At 42.9% G+C, this 16,747-nt stretch overlaps 1 protein-coding gene across 4 annotated transcripts; it reads left to right on the forward strand.

Moving 5' to 3' along the window:
- Positions 1-1,485: 1,485 nt before the first annotated feature.
- On the forward strand, positions 1,486-16,531 carry LOC102198561 (cdc42 effector protein 3). 4 transcript variants are annotated; one of them, XM_005744978.1, is made up of 2 exons: positions 1,486-1,543; positions 13,374-16,531. In XM_005744978.1, the coding sequence occupies exon 2, from the start codon at positions 13,846-13,848 to the stop codon at positions 14,752-14,754; it is 909 nt and encodes a 302-aa protein (XP_005745035.1). In that variant the 5' UTR covers positions 1,486-1,543; positions 13,374-13,845; the 3' UTR covers positions 14,755-16,531. The 4 variants fall into 4 exon arrangements, with proteins under 4 accessions (XP_005745035.1, XP_005745032.1, XP_005745033.1 ...); XM_005744975.1 differs by lacking the exon at positions 1,486-1,543 and adding an exon at positions 4,326-4,491; XM_005744976.1 differs by lacking the exon at positions 1,486-1,543 and adding an exon at positions 4,326-4,487.
- The last annotated feature ends 216 nt before the right edge of the window (positions 16,532-16,747 follow it).

Raw genomic sequence — 16,747 nt, forward strand, 5'->3', positions numbered from 1 at the left:
GAGATACCAGTTTTAATTTGTATCATTTTTGTTACATCCAGTATTTTATGCATGAATGACGTAGAGATCTCAAAAGCTTGTGTATCAAAGATGATAGACTTGGTGATACAGGGTTAATAACCACAGGCATTGTTGTTGCTGCCAGGAAGGATATAAGAAAGAATTGAATTGTAATAAAGAGAAACCAGCATCATTAAATGCTTCGAGTGTTATAGATGTTGCCCAGGTGGCTGTAAAGTGGTTTTTGACCTAATAAATGCAACATAAATGCAAATTCTGTCCTGCGTTTGGAGCTAGAGGAACAAAATATTTCATAGGATTAATCGGGAACATGACTGTTTATATAAAATCTCAAACCCTGTAGTTTCTGACATATTTTCTGTCACCTTACCCAGAGACACAGGACCACAAAGAGACGTGAAAAGGCCAGTCTGCAGGTCCTCACAGTGGACGTGTCTTTGTCAAGGGCCGAAACTCACTGCTGAAACTCAGAGGGCTTGTTTATGTCTCTCGTGTTTGTGTTTATGAATGTGTACTTGTGTTTTTCTTTAAAAAACTCCAGTTTGATCTTTTAGATTACCCTTAAATTATTAAGGCTTGATAAAATTTCCAAAGAAATTTGTAAATATAATCTGAAATTGACTCCTAACTTCCAACCAAGTCAGTATTACTAACTTCCTTTACCTCATTTCAAAGCTGGTGTCTTTCTTCCTCTTCTCTTTGCCTTTCCTCGTCTGTTTTCCAGGATTCATTTTCCTCTTTTTCTCCCTCTTCCTTCGGCCAATCACCCCTGAGGAGCAGCAGTTTGCTTCAATCACTGCAAACTAAATGGAAACACATGGAGGCTCATTTACTCACAGATTCCCAGAATTCCTGCCTATGAGGTCACTTTGTGTCTCCGTTGTATGTTGTTCGTGACTCTCGCTGCTCGGAAATGGAAGTACACGCCTACGCTCACCAAGAGCCACTGCAGGGCTGCATGCTGGACTGTGTGGGTTAAGACCAGTGAGGCTACAGCATTTTTGAGATTTATGGCTTTCTGGGTTTATCTGAAGTACTTCAGGAAGCTAATACAGATAAAAAAGACACACTGACTCAAGCGCTAATAGGACAAGAATAAATGAGCAGATGTTAAGTAGCACTGTTCATTTCACATCAATACAAATCTTAAATAATGAACTTGAAACTAACCATGGGAGCTAAATTTTATACTGTAGACTAAAAATATTGTGTAACTTCAGCAGATATGGTGTATTTACACTAAATGATCAGAATCTACATTTAAATGAGTTTTACGGAGGTTTAATTGGGTGTAACAGAAAGTAATCTTCCTGGGAAGTGAGTCTTGAGATGACTCGACACTGGAACTTAATCTCAGGTCTTTTATTGTGAAATCTGTGTCTCGTGGGGACAGATTAATTCCACCTGGCTGAGTTAGCCTCTTGCATAATAACCAACAATAAGAGAGGACAGACTGGCCCTGACTGTGATCCTGCCTGCCAGCGTCGCCTTCCAGGACCAACGTGGTGCCATGTTCCAGAGCGTGAGGAAATGCAACCTTTTTCCTTCTTCCTGCAATTCTGCTTCTTGTTTCTCTTCCCTCTCTTAACGAACTGCAGGCAAAAAACAAAGCAGAACGCTTCATATGAAAGCAATTCATAGTTTTAGATTTAATTTAATAGCCTTCTTGTTTTTGTTCTCACATGAATAACTTAGACCTCACACTCGTCCTTGCTTTGGGGTTAAGCTCTGTTATTGAATGCAAACACAAACCTCCACCCCCGACTTTGTGTTTAAGAAGTGGAGAAACACCAACCTCTCAGGGGGTCTCTGCATGGGGCAGCACCTGGGGGGCCTGGCGGCCTGTGCGTTTGTATGTGTGTGTGTCAGGGAGAGACAAATGATAGTGGTCTCATGGATCTGCAGATGGACCCACCCCATACTGCCCTGATTACATCTTGAAATACTTAGGTGATGTCATAAATCTGTGTGTGTTTGCGATTCAGTGATCTAACCACATCTTGTGTAATTCTTTGCTTATCTAGTTTACACATTCCACACGCCTTCAAACACTTGCAGATAGCGAGTGAGAGTAATACAGTGGGCAAGCGAGATAAAGCTAGAGTCGTTTTGGTCTCGCTTTGAGGAATTCCACGGAAAACTTTGAGATTTAACCGCTGCTGAACTTCTGGGACCCTTTTTGCTTCCCTGTGTGTCACAGAAGAAGATGAAGCGCTTCCAGAAACGCACACAATGAAACCTCAAATCCCCAAAGTAACATCTCCCGTGCTTTGGAGGTTGTTCTGCACGTGTGCAGTTTTATTGTGTGATGCTGCTTCAGCGGAAAAGACGCCAGCGTTTCTTTGCAGAAGGGCTCAAAGCACAGTCGAGTGGATGAGCAAAGAGGGAATGGGTTTAATTTGCCTTGCAGGCGTCCTTCAGGAGCTGTAAACAAGATGTGTCTGCAATCTGACCTGCGAACAGCAAACGTCTGCATTCTCCATTTGTTGAGTCCTCATTACTTTGCAGCAATTATGCCCAGCACCAATGCTGTTGGGAGCACCAGACTGTGCCTCCAAATTTTGTGCTCCAGCAGTAAAATAAACTGAAGGCCAATTAAAATGCATAATTATTCCCTGTAATGCTGAGACTTTATAGCTCTGTGGAGACAACAGGATAAATGTTTGTTTCACTGACCTAGATACAACAGAAGGATATATGACATTAACATAACCGTTAGCCGTCAGTATATGAAGTCACGTACACAAAAACTCTGTGATAACTTCATATACTACAGAACCAAGTTCAGCAGAAGCAAAATGTTTTTCTGTCGTGATATTTTTAAGTGATTCACATTCCTTGAGTCAGATATATTTCCCAACCTAACAGCGCGATGATGTCTAAACAGATTAATACAGACAGCATTTATCTTCTGTGCTCAACTAAAAAAAAAAAACAAAAAAAGAAACTGCAGGGTGAATTGCTGAGATTTTGAATGCAGCTCACAGCTCTCCAAACGTCTCACCATATTTTTCTTTATGAACACTAAAAGTCTGGTGAGGCATCCGAGAGACCTGCTCTGTTTTCTGAATCACTCTGCATCAGGCTGGCTGCTGACTGCAAAGCAGCAGGTCTGTGGTTTCGCGCCTGCTGCTAATCAAATTAAAGAGCAGTACCCTCATCACCTCCACAGTCTGTCACATCAGGAGATCAACAGTAAGAGAGCTCTGTAATTGGCTGGTTAAAGTGAACAGATGGTCAGTAAACTGCTCAGTTTCACTCTGGGTCAGTGGGGATGATTTAATTACTGATCAATTAAATATGAACGAGTTCATTCTGCAGTAAAGAAGTCATAAACTGAGATCTACGTCCTGAAAGTAGGCTAATTCTCACCATGTGACCTGTGACCTTGTATGGTTTCGCACCTGTAGATTAAAGAGACGCGCAGAGGTGTTTCATCGCCTCAGTGTCTCGGCGGCTTCGCTGCTCTTTCACGGTCATTTGTATGATTAACACTGTCGCTCGTGTGTTATCTGAGAAGTTCTGGTGGTTTCAGTCCCACGTGCTCATGTAACAGTTTATTAATCACAGCGTCTGCGCCTTCAGTGCCTGTGAGGCAAAGTGACACCGGAAGCTGATCTTTACCTTTAAAAAAATAAAAGCCCACACTCGTTTTTGCCAAAATGAGTTCTGTGTTGATTAAAAGGCGTTAAATGGGTTCATTATCAAAGTGATTCTCAAAGACAGGGCTATTTTTATATTTATATTTTATAAAACAAGTAACTTATTTCAAAAAATGTTCAAGATTAAATATCACGTTTAAGGTTATTTTATACTGCCTTAGTTCTTTTTATTTATTTATTTATTTATTTATTTAGTGTCCCCACTGAGTCCAAGGGTGGTGGGTGATACAAAATGCGACAGCGCTTTAGAGCAGCGGTCTCCAACCTTTTTTGCGCCACGGACCGGTTTATGCCCGACAATATTTTCACGGACCGGCCTTTAAGGTGTCTCGGATAAATATAACAAAATAAAACTAGAACCAGTATCGGAAAAAAAGAAGATTTATTCATAACACACATGAAAAGACCTAGGAAAACAGAGTTAACAATAAAAACGATAACAAAATAACGCTGAAAACCGATTAAAAACCCTGAAAACTATACATTTCACACCTGAGCCTCAACTCTACCAAACGACTCACGGACCGGTACCGGTCCGAGGCCCGGGGTTTGGGGACCGCTGCTTTAGAGGAGGATTACCTTATTTTGAAATTCATGACCGGAAGCATTCCCTGCTCCGTGCTGCAGACTTGACTCCTGTAAAGGAAGAAGAGGTGACCAGTTTACTTTCTCCGCTCAGAGCGCTCAAGAGACAGTAATCAGCCGTCACTAAGAGGTTTACCTGCCCTGCACCTCAGCCCTGTGTCGGTGGATTTTACAACCAAACTAGAAGAGTGGGTTTATTTCCCGGAGAATGACGGAACTGTAGGTACATATCAGATAAATCACTTTATCTTTTTTTTTGGTGTGGTCAGCTGTTGATTTGTGGTCATAGATTACACTTTGAGGAGATTTGTAGTTTTGTGTAACAAAAATAAGAAGAATGAAGCAGTGTGTGATTTTATTTATGAACATGTGTGTGTGTGTGTGTGTGTGTTTTCTGAGAGGCACTCCCTTTAGTTTCAGCGTGCGCTGCCTGCGCAGTTTGGCTCAACGAGCAGACAAATCTGAAGGAACGCAGTGTTTAAAAATAAAGGTTTCAGCACGTGTCCCCGACTCCTGACGTCATAAACAACGTAAAGCTATGCGTGTTTAAAGAATTTAATTTCTAAAATACTTTTTTTTTTCTGGGGACACAATACAGCCAGACTCTTATTTCATCCACCAGTCAACTCTGACTCACCGCGCAGTGACAGAATAGGCGATGTTGGACAATCGCTCCCCATCTGGGCTCGTGATGATCTAATTTCTAAGAAGATTAAGTGTTGCAGAAGAAGCGCCTTAGACCCCCCCCCCCTCCCCAGACGGGGGAGGCTGGCATATTACTCCATTTTATAGCACGTCAATGCTACATGTGCTGCTTCAGGAGCAAACTACTACCCAAGAGTGGAGGTCACAGCCAGGAGACACTCGCTGTAAGAGTCTGATGTTTTGTTTTTGTAAAATATATGTATGTATATCTGCTAAAGTTTATTGATACTTAAAAACAAAAGCCTCGTGGGTCAGTCAGAGCTGACTGGACCTGTATCTGTGGCTGCATGTGTCGATTTGCTCCAATGGTACCAATCAGTCAGCTGCAGGAAGGCTTCAGGAGGACATGGGATGATCTGAGAGGCTGCAGTTACATAACGCGCACGGAGGGAGAGAGGGGAAGTTAACTAGAGTTCGCCTTCATTCAGTTTGGCAGCATTTTAGAATAGAATAGAAAAATAGAATATTTTTGATTATTATCCTCCAGACATTTATGAGCGGGTGGGGGAGGAACAGTATCGTTAAACCTGAAGCCTGAAAAAAGGGTTTGTTCAACATTAAAGACTCGTTACAGCGCACATTGCGTCACCTGGGGTTTCACATGAAGTCTGCTTTACTGTACTTAACAATAATCGCTGTGAGTTATCAGCCAAGGAGAAGCAGGCTGGATGTACACCCACGGCACGAATGATAGATGGAAAATTAGTCACCATCAGCTCTCAGACACAAACTGCATTAGCGTGAAACCACCTTGTGGGAAAACAGCCAGATAACAGATGGAGTAAGCTTTGCTTTTATGGCAAAAATAAACGGATTAATGGAGGAGAAAATAAAAGCTTTTGTCAACAGTCGCCTGCTGAGCGCAATTACGCGCCACTCTGCGGAGAATAACAACAATGAAAGCAGCCGCAGAGTCGCGCGTTCAGGCGTGTAGTACGTGTTTGTCCCAGGAGATGACAGGACTCATGGGTGGCTCCGGTCCGTTTTGGTGGAGAGACTTTAAACAAACTGGGCCTGAGAGCAGAAACAGATGTTAGTTCGGCCTCCTCTGTGGTTGATTGCATCATCAGCAGTGGCCCAAATTCCAGCTTCCAGGAAAGGTGATGCAAAGAAATACCAACCAGCCGTCTGAGAGAGTTTCTCCCTCCGTTCGTATTTAGGCTGATAGGGCGAATAGGAGGAGTACACATGTATGTGATGCCCACCTCGGTGTGTCGCAGTGAGGCTCAGAGGTCAGTCAGTTTTATGTTGATGTTGTGGTTGAGACAGAATTGCGCTGGGAACCCACGCTTGAGCTCAAGGACAACAAACATTGGAGTCACGCTTCATCGACACTACAAAGCTCCCAGTAGGGGTACGTGTGTATAAGCGTGTATTCATATCTTTGTGGGTACCAAAAATTGAAAGTTTACTACTTGTGGGGCCCAAAATCCTGGTCCTCACAAGTTTGTAGGCATTTTGAGACTCCAAATGTCGTTTTGGTGACAGGGTTACAGTCAGGTTTAGGGTGAGGGTTAGCCATTCATTTTTCATGGTTAGGGTAAGGGGCTAGGGAAAGCAAGACAGGAATACCCGACGTGTGTGTGTGTGTGTGTGTGTGTGTGTGTGTGTGTGTGTGGTAAAAGCCAGGGATAAGAAATTGGTTTTAGAGAGATCTACTAAAAAATGAGAAGCGCTGCGATTGGTTGTCTGATCTTTTGGGAACTGGCTGCATAATTAATTGCACTCCTTGTGATCTTGTATTAAGTAATTCAAGTCTGTCCCAGCCATCAGTGTGAGCGTCTCTGTGTGATGGCGATGACTTCAGTGATTGAATTTCCTCACTAATAACATTACACAACAGTCTCCTCTCTGTCACTTAGATGCAAGCGAAGTTTGTAGCTCTGCGACTCCTTCTACACAAAACTGCCTTCGCTGCAGGAATATGACCACGTTTTCTCCTACAAATGGGTGACAAATTAAAATAAAAGGAAAGAAAAGTCAGGGCCAGAACAGCTTGATTACTTTGAGGCATGATTTTCCAGAGGAGAAAAGGAGTGCCATTCTTCCTCATTCGGTGTTTTGATGATGGTGGTGGGGAGCACTTTGCCAAAAACACTTCAATTACGTCAAGATGACTGTGACGGAATAGAATATGATTCATATCATTTTCTAACTAATCAGACTAGTTACTGAACCTTCAGGCCCATTATTTCATCACCGGATAAAAGCAGTCACTCAGAAAGGAGGCCAGCCAGCCATGCCCATCCCACAAAACTAATAATGAAGCCTGTTAGTTAGAAATTGAGTTATATCTGATACTATTTTTTTTAAAAACACGTTTTATTTCATGAATTAACTGGAATAACTCGTTGAGAGTGAGTGGACAAACATGACTTTTTCTGTCACAGTATTTTTGCCAGAGTAAAAAGCCCAGCAAAAAGAGAGGCCCAGCAGTTTGTTTGCTGCTCTCAGCTGTTCCTGAGTCTGTAGGTGTTGTAATTGTAGATGCATATTGGGATTGTTAGACCATGAAGCTGCTGGAAATACGTTTTGATGGCCATGTTATCGAAAGTTTAGTTGGCAAATGTGAAAATAACAAATAAATAGCGTACAAAGCTTTGACACGCAGAGATCCATTAAAAATATGGGTAAAAATTAAAAAATAAAGCATTTTGTCTCCTTTTCCAGGCCTTTTGAGTCAAATTTAACCATAAAACTCATAAAAATCCAGAGAAACTGTTTCTCCAGCATCTGAAGAAGCCTCCACCCTTCTGTACCAGTTGTGACTGGTCCATTATTCCTGTTTGTCTTTGCACTGTCGTGGTCAGTCTCATTATTATTATTTTTTTTTAGTTCATCAGGCGTGGTGTTTCTTTGCTTGGACTTGTGCTGCATAAATATAACTGGTATTTTTTTTTGCCCCCTTTGTGTTAAAATGAGCGCTGACAAGTTAATGTCGCTTTCTTTATGACTCTCAGAGGCTCAAATTAGACGGAGCTGTTTATGATGTCATCTTAATGTTCTGGCTGTCAGACGGAGAGAGTTGCTGCCCTGCTCGGTTCCTTTGCTGCTCGTAGCTGTTTGTGCAAAGTGTTGTTGGAGGAGCAGAGCGAGAAATGGAGGAAATGAGGGTGTAAATCACATCTGGTACAATATGCAATAAAAGATGCCATAATGTCATCTATGGGATGGTGAAGTCTTGTTTTGTCCCTAATCATAGGCTTCAATTTCACCCATCAGAACTGGAGCTTCTTGGATGGGCTCATATATCCACATAACAACCCACATTATTTATCATTCAAAATGCTCCAAAAATTCCACTCAAGACGTGCAATTCAGTGAGGTGAGTTAGTGGAGAGGCAGCCTACGCCAGTGCATGCATCCACTTGTCATTCAGATAATAATTTCAAGCTCAGAGCCTGAAAACAGGTTAACTGGGTGATTTATACCTTAAACTGGCATTTACTTGTCCAGCAGGGGGCGACTTGACATATAGAAAACGTCCCCTTCGCTCTATGACGTTGGGGAACACCTTCCCGATGAGTTTGTGTCAGTTGCTTGGTTGAAGTGATACTGAACGCAGAGCAATGTTTATTTTTGGACATTTTGATTGTCAGCCCAACAAGGGACAATTGTTGAAAATTAGCAATAGCTATAAACTTATGTGCGTTACATCAGTTTCGTGTTTGAACTTGGACTATGTTAAACTGCACTGTTGGTCTGCATTAGAGTCACAAAGGAGGATAAAGCATGTTTCATAGCTGGCCTTAGTTGGGATATGAGTACGCAGTGACCCTCGTTTCAAAGTTGGATACCTCAGCTTGAGGCTTCATCAGAGGACTTTACCGGTGACGTCACTGCGGCTACATCAAGAGGTCATTCATTGAACTGCAGTTTCTGGCACTTCCACGTTGGTTTAGGAGGTTTCAGTAGTTGTTACAGATCAGGCCTGTATCGGCTTTTATTGACCCGTGATTATCTGTGACCTCAATTGTGTCTTTTTCTTTAAATAGTCTTGTTGGAGTTTAGCCACATTCTTACAACTCAGGAGGAACCATTTCACTTTTTACTACACTATGTTTATCCTGCAGTAATTGCTGTCGTGCAGGATAAGATCTGACATCTGAAACATGATGATGACGATGATGATGAAGAAGCATGGATGTCACCAGTGTAACGTCACCCATCAGTGGGCTTTTGAAGCTTTTTACCATTTTGACTTTTTTCAGCTGGGGGTGGAACTGAGGGAGAAACCGCTCATGATGACTTGTGAATCACAAAATAGCCACACCCTAACTCATACTCTGCTTCATCTTCCTTGTTGGTCTAATTCCTGGAAACCAAAATATTAAGTGAATATCATATAGTGTTAATTGAGACTTCAAACTCGTGATTTAAACCATAAACTCATTAAGAAAGTCTCTAGGCCTCCATAGAGGCCTGACGCTAACTGGGCTGAAAACACCTGGAGTGTTAATAATAAGTGGGAAGTTACCCTTTCATGTCTTTGCCAGTATCGGGGGAAGGGTTTGAGGTGTTTTCACCCGTCAGACACTGTCTGAACTTCCGATTGCTCATCACAGAAGAGAGCCGTGTGTCTTCATCCCGGAGATTTGAGTTCATCAGACCATCGTGTGTCAGAGCTGAGCTAATTAAAACAGACGGTACAACAAATGATTCAGGTCTGCTTAACTGGAGCCGCTTTATTTAACTGCCCGGACCGTTTCCCTGCACCATCCTTCAATACAGACAGCAATTTAATTTTATACTGTTCACATGCTCCTTAATGCAACTCTCGACATGATCAAGACGACCTGTTAAAAGTCAAACTGAGCATCAGAAAAGGGAAGAAAGGTGATTTAAGTGACTTTGAGTGTGGTGTGGTTGTTGGTGACAAACGGGCTGGTTTGAGTGTTGCAGAAGCTGCTGATCTGCTGAGATTTTCTTACACAAACATCCGTAGGATTTACAGGGAAGGGTCCAAAAGAGAGAAAATGAGCGTCGGTTTTCTAGGCAAGAATGCTTTGTTTATGTCAAAGGTCACAGGAGAAGACCAGACTGCGCTGAGCTGACAGGAAGGCAGCACTAACTCAAATAGCTGTGCAGAAAAGCATCACTGAGCATGCAGCACATCAAACCTTGAAGGAGATGTGTTATGGCAGCAGAAGACAGTGCGCACTCCTGTCAGCTTTTCTTGGCACGCTTTGGGCTCCTTAGTACCAACATTTAAAGTCCTCAGTCCACCTGAGTGTTGCTGCTGACCACGTCCATCTCTTTACAGCCATGCTGATCTTCTGATAACTGCTTCCAGCAGGACAACACACTGTGCCACACACCTCAAATCATCTCAGACAGTTACTCAAGTGGCCTCAATCCAATCGAGCACCTTCGATGTACTGGAACAGGAGATTCACATCATGGATGTGCAGCTGATAAATCTGCAGTAACTGTGTGACACTGTCAACTAAATATGTACCAAAATCTTAGAGGGAAGCTTGCAGCACCTTGTTGAACCTGTGCTATGAAGAATTAACGCAGTTCTGAACGAAAAACCAGTACTAGCAAGCTGTACCTAATGATGCGTCCGGGGAGTGTATCTCATAGTTGTTTTTAGCAGCTTTTAAATAAGATTTCACTTCTTTTTTTTTTTCACTCAGATATCTAAAAACCACCGATGCTCAGTGGGCTCTGTTGTGACAGAGAGGATAACTACTTGTAATGTTATTAAAACACATCCAGTCGGTTTGATTAAAAGAATAAATGAGAGCTGCATAGTTTCTAATCATTTATCAGCACAGTGAAGTTTGACCTCGGTCTTAAATGAACCTGAACCCAGAGCCACACTCTCTGTTTTCACACTCTGAATGCTGGTTAAAGAAACCTCCCCCTCTCCTTCTGTTCACTGAATTTGAGAAAAGCAAATTTCACTTGTGTTGCATGTGTTTGCTCCTGTTCGTTTGACTGTTTTTATTCCAGGGTGTAACCTGTGAGGAATCTTTTTTTCCACATAGCAGTGTTTTGAAACTTCAGGCCTCATTAAAGCGTGTCCCCGGGGTGGCCTGCATGTGTCGCAGGATACATGTTGCAACGCGAAAAGACTCCACCAAAGCTGAAGTTCTCCCGTTTGTGCCGGCGGTTTCCCAAGAACTCCGTTTGACGGGGCAGCTGGAAAATACCAAAAGACGGAAATAAAATCCTGATAACTGATGAGAGTTTGTCCCGGAGCAAAATCACAGGAGGACTGAGAATTTCTGAAGAAGTGAAGCAACTTGTCTAAAAGAAGCAAACAGTTCAATCTCAAACTGAACTCAAAGTTTACTCATTTCAGACCCTCTTTCAAATTTCAAGCTGCATGTTTTTTTTTTGTACTCTAACCTGACCTCAGTCTGACCCCAGTGTGAGATTCACAGGTCCCCTTCAGATGCCTCTGTGATGTGCTGGAAACTCTGAAGCTGAGCTAAAAATCTCACTCTGGTATTTTTAATGTTTATTACGTATTTAAAAAGCTAAAAAAAATAACCACGACTGAGTCAGAACTGATAAGAGTCATCAGAAATACAAAGATTTAACAGTAACGATTCAGAGCTGCACAAATCAACCCTGCTGATAAACAGTTTTTTCACTCAGACTGAGGCACGAATATGACGCAAAACGGCAGATTTTATTTGTTGAAAGAGATCTGTTTCAGTAAACACACCCAGTGAGGGTCGGGCAGTCACAAGAAACACATGACGGCTGTGTGATTTAAAGAAAAATGTTTTAATGCTCATTGCGAGCGTGCTTCTCTCATTTCTAAACACGGAGACCGCACATAAAGCAGCAATTTGACTCACAAGATCTCAAAATTATACAAGAAAACAAACTATTCAAGACCAAATTCTTCCAAAGGTTGACCAAAAGTGGGTCAACTGGTTTTTAACATACGACCAGATGGCTCTGAACTGGTTCTGCTGTTTCTGTTTTTCTAAACGATGCATGGAAAGCTTTTCTCTAATTCGCCTATTAAATGATGGAGGCTTGTCTGAATGCAAGTCTTTGGGTCACTGAAGAAGCAACAGCTCTGTGCAGCAGAGACGGTGTCAAAAAGGACAGCGAGAGAGCGAGTGCCGTTTCCAGGGTTATTAAAGCAACCTTAAATAAACTAAAATCAAAAACTAAAACAGTTTGGGTGATGATCTAAAAAAAAAAAAAAAATCTAAGGTTTATGCCTCAGCTGCCCTAAATTAACAGAACTAGTAATTAGCTATTATTTTTGTCTAATGGTAATTTACTCTTTAAATTATATTTTTAATATTAAATTATAATAATTGTTATCTGTGAATTTTCAAATGTACTTTTACCAAAAATACTGAAAAAATATTAAAACATTTTTTAATTAAGGCACCAAATTACAGTTTTTTGCAAACACGAACAATAAATTAGTTTTAGCGGTTGAATACTTGATTAATTTCTCACTTCTCAGGTTGCCGGCTCAGATTTGGGTATCTAAACGTAAATTCAGTCATTTTTTTTTCTGACAGACATCTAAATTATTTGCGTACTTGTCTTTATGCCAGATGCTCTAATACATTTTTTTTTTTTTTTTTTAAGCACTGTAGGTGTAAAAACTGGACTTCAGTGAGTAAAAGGACTGGCACTTGACTCTTTTCTGCTCTTACTGAACACACAAACTGCTTTTTACTGCTGGCCTCTTTCAGCCATTCACACTAGCTGGTTTTTTCCATTCCTAAGCAATTTAACACAGATGCATAAGGTCAGCGTGTTACTGAGCACAGAACAAATTCTCACCTCAGACACTTTGTCAGTATCGGATATTTCCCTGTTTTTTCACCCCTTTATTGTTTTCTAACCATTGGTGAGGCGACTCTCAGTGTTAGTAGGTTTAATCTGCTATGACTGAAGTAAAAGAGTGGAAACTGAAGAGCTGTGGATAAACTGTGGTCCTGAAAAACCTGCACTTCTACATGTTTAACCAGTTAAATAACTGGAGTTCTGATCTCGAGGCTTCGGGTGTTCCCTGTGTCTTTCTCGGGAAAGACACTTTATTTCCTGATGAGATGCTGTGATTAGGCACGAGTGTTTTGAAACCGACAGTTTCAGTGTGGTAATTTGTTTCCACTGACGAGGCTGAAGGGTCTTTGGGAATGCAAGACTAATGCGTGACTCTGTAAGAGCAGCCCGAGGACCTCCAGTCACACATTTTCACACAGTGTGGGGCAGGCAGGGCCCTCTGAGCAAACACTGTGGATTCTTGGAGTGTTTTCCTTCAAGTGTCCTCTGGCTCTCTGAAAAAGTGCTTGTAAATCAAGCACTTTTGGCTTCATTCCTCACTCTGTCCCATCTATCTGCTTTTCCTCTCCCCCTCGATCTCTTTCAGCCGCTTTTTGACTCCCTTTTCGCTCTGATTTCTCCTCACAGATCTCCAGCGTTTTGATGTCACATTCCTGAAGTTTCTGAGGAACTTGGAGGACCGACCGGGCAGCAGACGGCGAGGCAGCCAGAGATCCCACTCTTGATCCCCTGCGTGCTCTTTGCCTGAGCCGGGATAAAGACGAGAGTTTGAGGAGACGAGGGCTCGGCGTTCGCTTTGATATGGATTTTCTGCGTAGGAGGGGAAGACAGAGGGAGCTGATCTGAGATCAAGGCCTTTCTCCTCTCCCTTCCTGAGTCACATGTCAGTGTGAGGCTCAACCGCCGGGTTGCTATCGCTACTCTGACCGACCTAAATACTTGTTTACTCGCTTGGAGAAGCAGCACAGACTGAATATCTGAGCTGAGAGTGGGGAAAAACAGCCAAGAGAGCTTCTTATCAACTCAGCACTGTTTGCTTCCCGCTGAATTTCTCCTGCTGGAGCTCAAACGGCCCGAGGAACCCAACCGCCACATCAAGATGCCTGCAAAGACGCCCATGTATCTAAAAACAACGACTCCCAAGAAGGGAAAGAAGCTGAAGCTCCGGGACGTCCTCTCAGGTGATATGATCAGCCCCCCGCTGGGCGACGTGCGTCACAGCGCACACGTAGGGCCCGAAGGCGAGGGCGACATGTTTGGAGACGTGGGCTTCCTCCAGGGTAAGATGGACATGCTGCCACCCACGAGCCGGACGCAGAACGGCCACGCCCGCTCGCACAGCATGGAGAGAGACTTGGGAGAGGGCCTCACCGCGAAAGATGACGTGCACAGCTACGCCTTTAACGGCTTCCATTACCAGCACTCGTCCAGCGGCCTGCTGAAGAACACCATCTCCATGCCTGTGTTCATCGCTCACGAACAGGCTCCACCCAAACCGCCGCGCCTCCATCTGGATGGTCCCTCCCACCACCATCAGCAGCCTCCTGCGGCTAGCCCCAAACAGAACAATGGCTGCAGCCAGAGAGACGGTCAGCGCCAGCAGCACCCGACTGTGTCGCTCTGTGAGAACGGCGTGGTGGGTCGCTTGGCATCCGAGCCTTGCCGTGACATCTCCCTCTCCCCAGCCATCCGCAGACTCGTCCCCTCCTCCGGCTCCCTCTCTGAGGGCTCCTCCGAGGACTCCATGTCAGAGATCTGCGGGCCACAGGACGTTCGCCGGGGCCTCAGCCTGGACTCCGACACCTACCTGAGCAACGAGGATCTTCGGAGCGAACGCAGCGAGTCGCCCTGCACCGTCTTCCACCACGCCGGCCTCACAAAGCCCTCTGGTGTGTCGCGCTCTGACTCCATTGCGGGGTTGAACCTGGATCTGGGCCCATCCATCCTGGAGGATGTGTTGAGCATCATGGACCGCTACAAAGCTGAGGACAACCACTGCGAGCTGTGATTGAGATTAATGAGACAAAAAGATATATTTATACATGGTTTAATATATCCTTTAAAACTCTGAACAGACTGATGGAGACAAAAGATGGAGGGACTGACGGAGGAGGGAGGAGAACTTTTTTTTTTTCACCAACTCCTGAGAGCCGAGTCTAAAGGTGATAAAAGACTTCAAGAAGCTTGAAATGCAGGACGTTGCTGCTCGAGCCTTCAAAGCTGAACCTCATGCACATAGACATTTAAACTATAACACGGGGTTGCCAACGGTTACATGCACATCATCATTCTCACGGTGTCCAAACAAACCTGCAGACCCTCCTTTATTTAAAGCAAATACACCCATTTGCATCTATTTTTGGGCAGGTGTTTTCTGCCCATTTTAGAACCAAAACAGGTCCATAAGCATCCTGTTGCTTTCAGCTGATGGGGGAAGTCTTTCCTGTGAGTGTATTAAATACCTGCAGCTTCACAAGGATACATGTGGGAGTCCCCACAGAAGAAACAGCTGCACATATTTAACCAAACAGTCCAACAGAGCTAACTGTATTAGTTATTTAGAACTATTAATTAACCCTGCAACAAAGCTTTTCAAAAAAACTTTTCAACTTACGGTAAACATCCATAAACACTGTAACAGCAGGCTGTATAGGAGGACGACACCTTTAATCATTAATTTAACCAATAAAATAAGCCAAGAGGCGTTTAGAATTTTTACCAGCAAAAAAAATTTGGCAGATTTATCCTGAAAATTACCTAAAATACGTCGCTGCTCCTCTCTCTGGGTTATTTAAAGCGAGGAGGCATCCAAAAGTGACACAAAAAAAAGATTATCGTCTTTTAAAACTGTCCCACATTCTGAGACAGCTTCCCACATTTTTAATGGACCTAGTATAGAAAAGTAAAACAGCTGCGCTGATCCACAAGTACATCCCAGCTGAGAGCGTGGGATAGAGAAGTGTGCAAAACAAACAAGTTATCAGAGGAAATGCAGGCTGTCCTTCACCTGTGACATGCATCATTTTTGTGTGTTTAATTGTCCCACATAAACATCGCCGCCCTCATCTCACCCCAACTGAGAGCAGAAAGTTGGCAGCCCTGCTCCAAGTTAACCAGCACAGTTGCAGTAACATCACCACTGCTCCCTTTAATCTGTATCGCCTGTTAATCTGACTCTCACTGAGGATTTCCTGCTCACTTCTCTGCAGAGTCAAATATATTTGTCTCCAGATCGGCCTGGGAAAACAGGAGGAATCTCCAGCTGCACAGCTATTAATTCTTTCAGGATAAATGTGTATTTATGCAGCAGAGTTAACATTGCATACATAGACTAAGCTACAAACTGCTAATACTACTAGTTTAATGCTGCAGGTTAAATTCTTCATCTTTGCTTTCTAAGGTGTGATTTGGGGATGAAATGTTGACATCTCCACTCTTTTACATCAACTCTGCTGCTGCTGACTTTACTGTCATCCTCTAATATGATTGTATCCCATTTAATCAACATTTCACTGGCAGGTTTAACCTTGTTTTTTTTTTTGTTGTTTTTTTTATATCATCAGAGAGAAGCTGGGTATGCTTAATGTTGGTGTTGTTTAAAAGCTTTAAGGGTAAGAATAAGAAAAGGTGCTGCTTTGAGTTTTGAGATATGTCTTTATACATGCTGTGGCTCACTCTCTGCCTCCCTGACGTTCACTGTCTGCATGTTCACAGTAGCCTATTATTCAAATGTCATCTATGATGTATAATTAATCTGTAAATGTACAAATAAAATGTTTCCTACTGCAAAAACTTTGCGGTTGCTTCTTTGCAGACACACACTTTATAGACATTAACACTAGTAGGCATACTTTATGGGTGTTTTTGACATGCAGCGATGAGGTGAATAAAGATGTAATTACAAAAAAAGATTAATTTTTAATAGTTTTCAGATTAAATTTCAAACCACTAAAAACTAGTTTTCAATTCAGCGCAGGTGCAGTAAAAGTGTAAATCTGTAT

Source organism: Pundamilia nyererei, unplaced genomic scaffold, assembly GCF_000239375.1.
Source record: "Pundamilia nyererei isolate P.nyererei 1_Seehausen unplaced genomic scaffold, PunNye1.0 scaffold00152, whole genome shotgun sequence".
Taxonomy (NCBI): Eukaryota; Metazoa; Chordata; class Actinopteri; order Cichliformes; family Cichlidae; genus Pundamilia; species Pundamilia nyererei.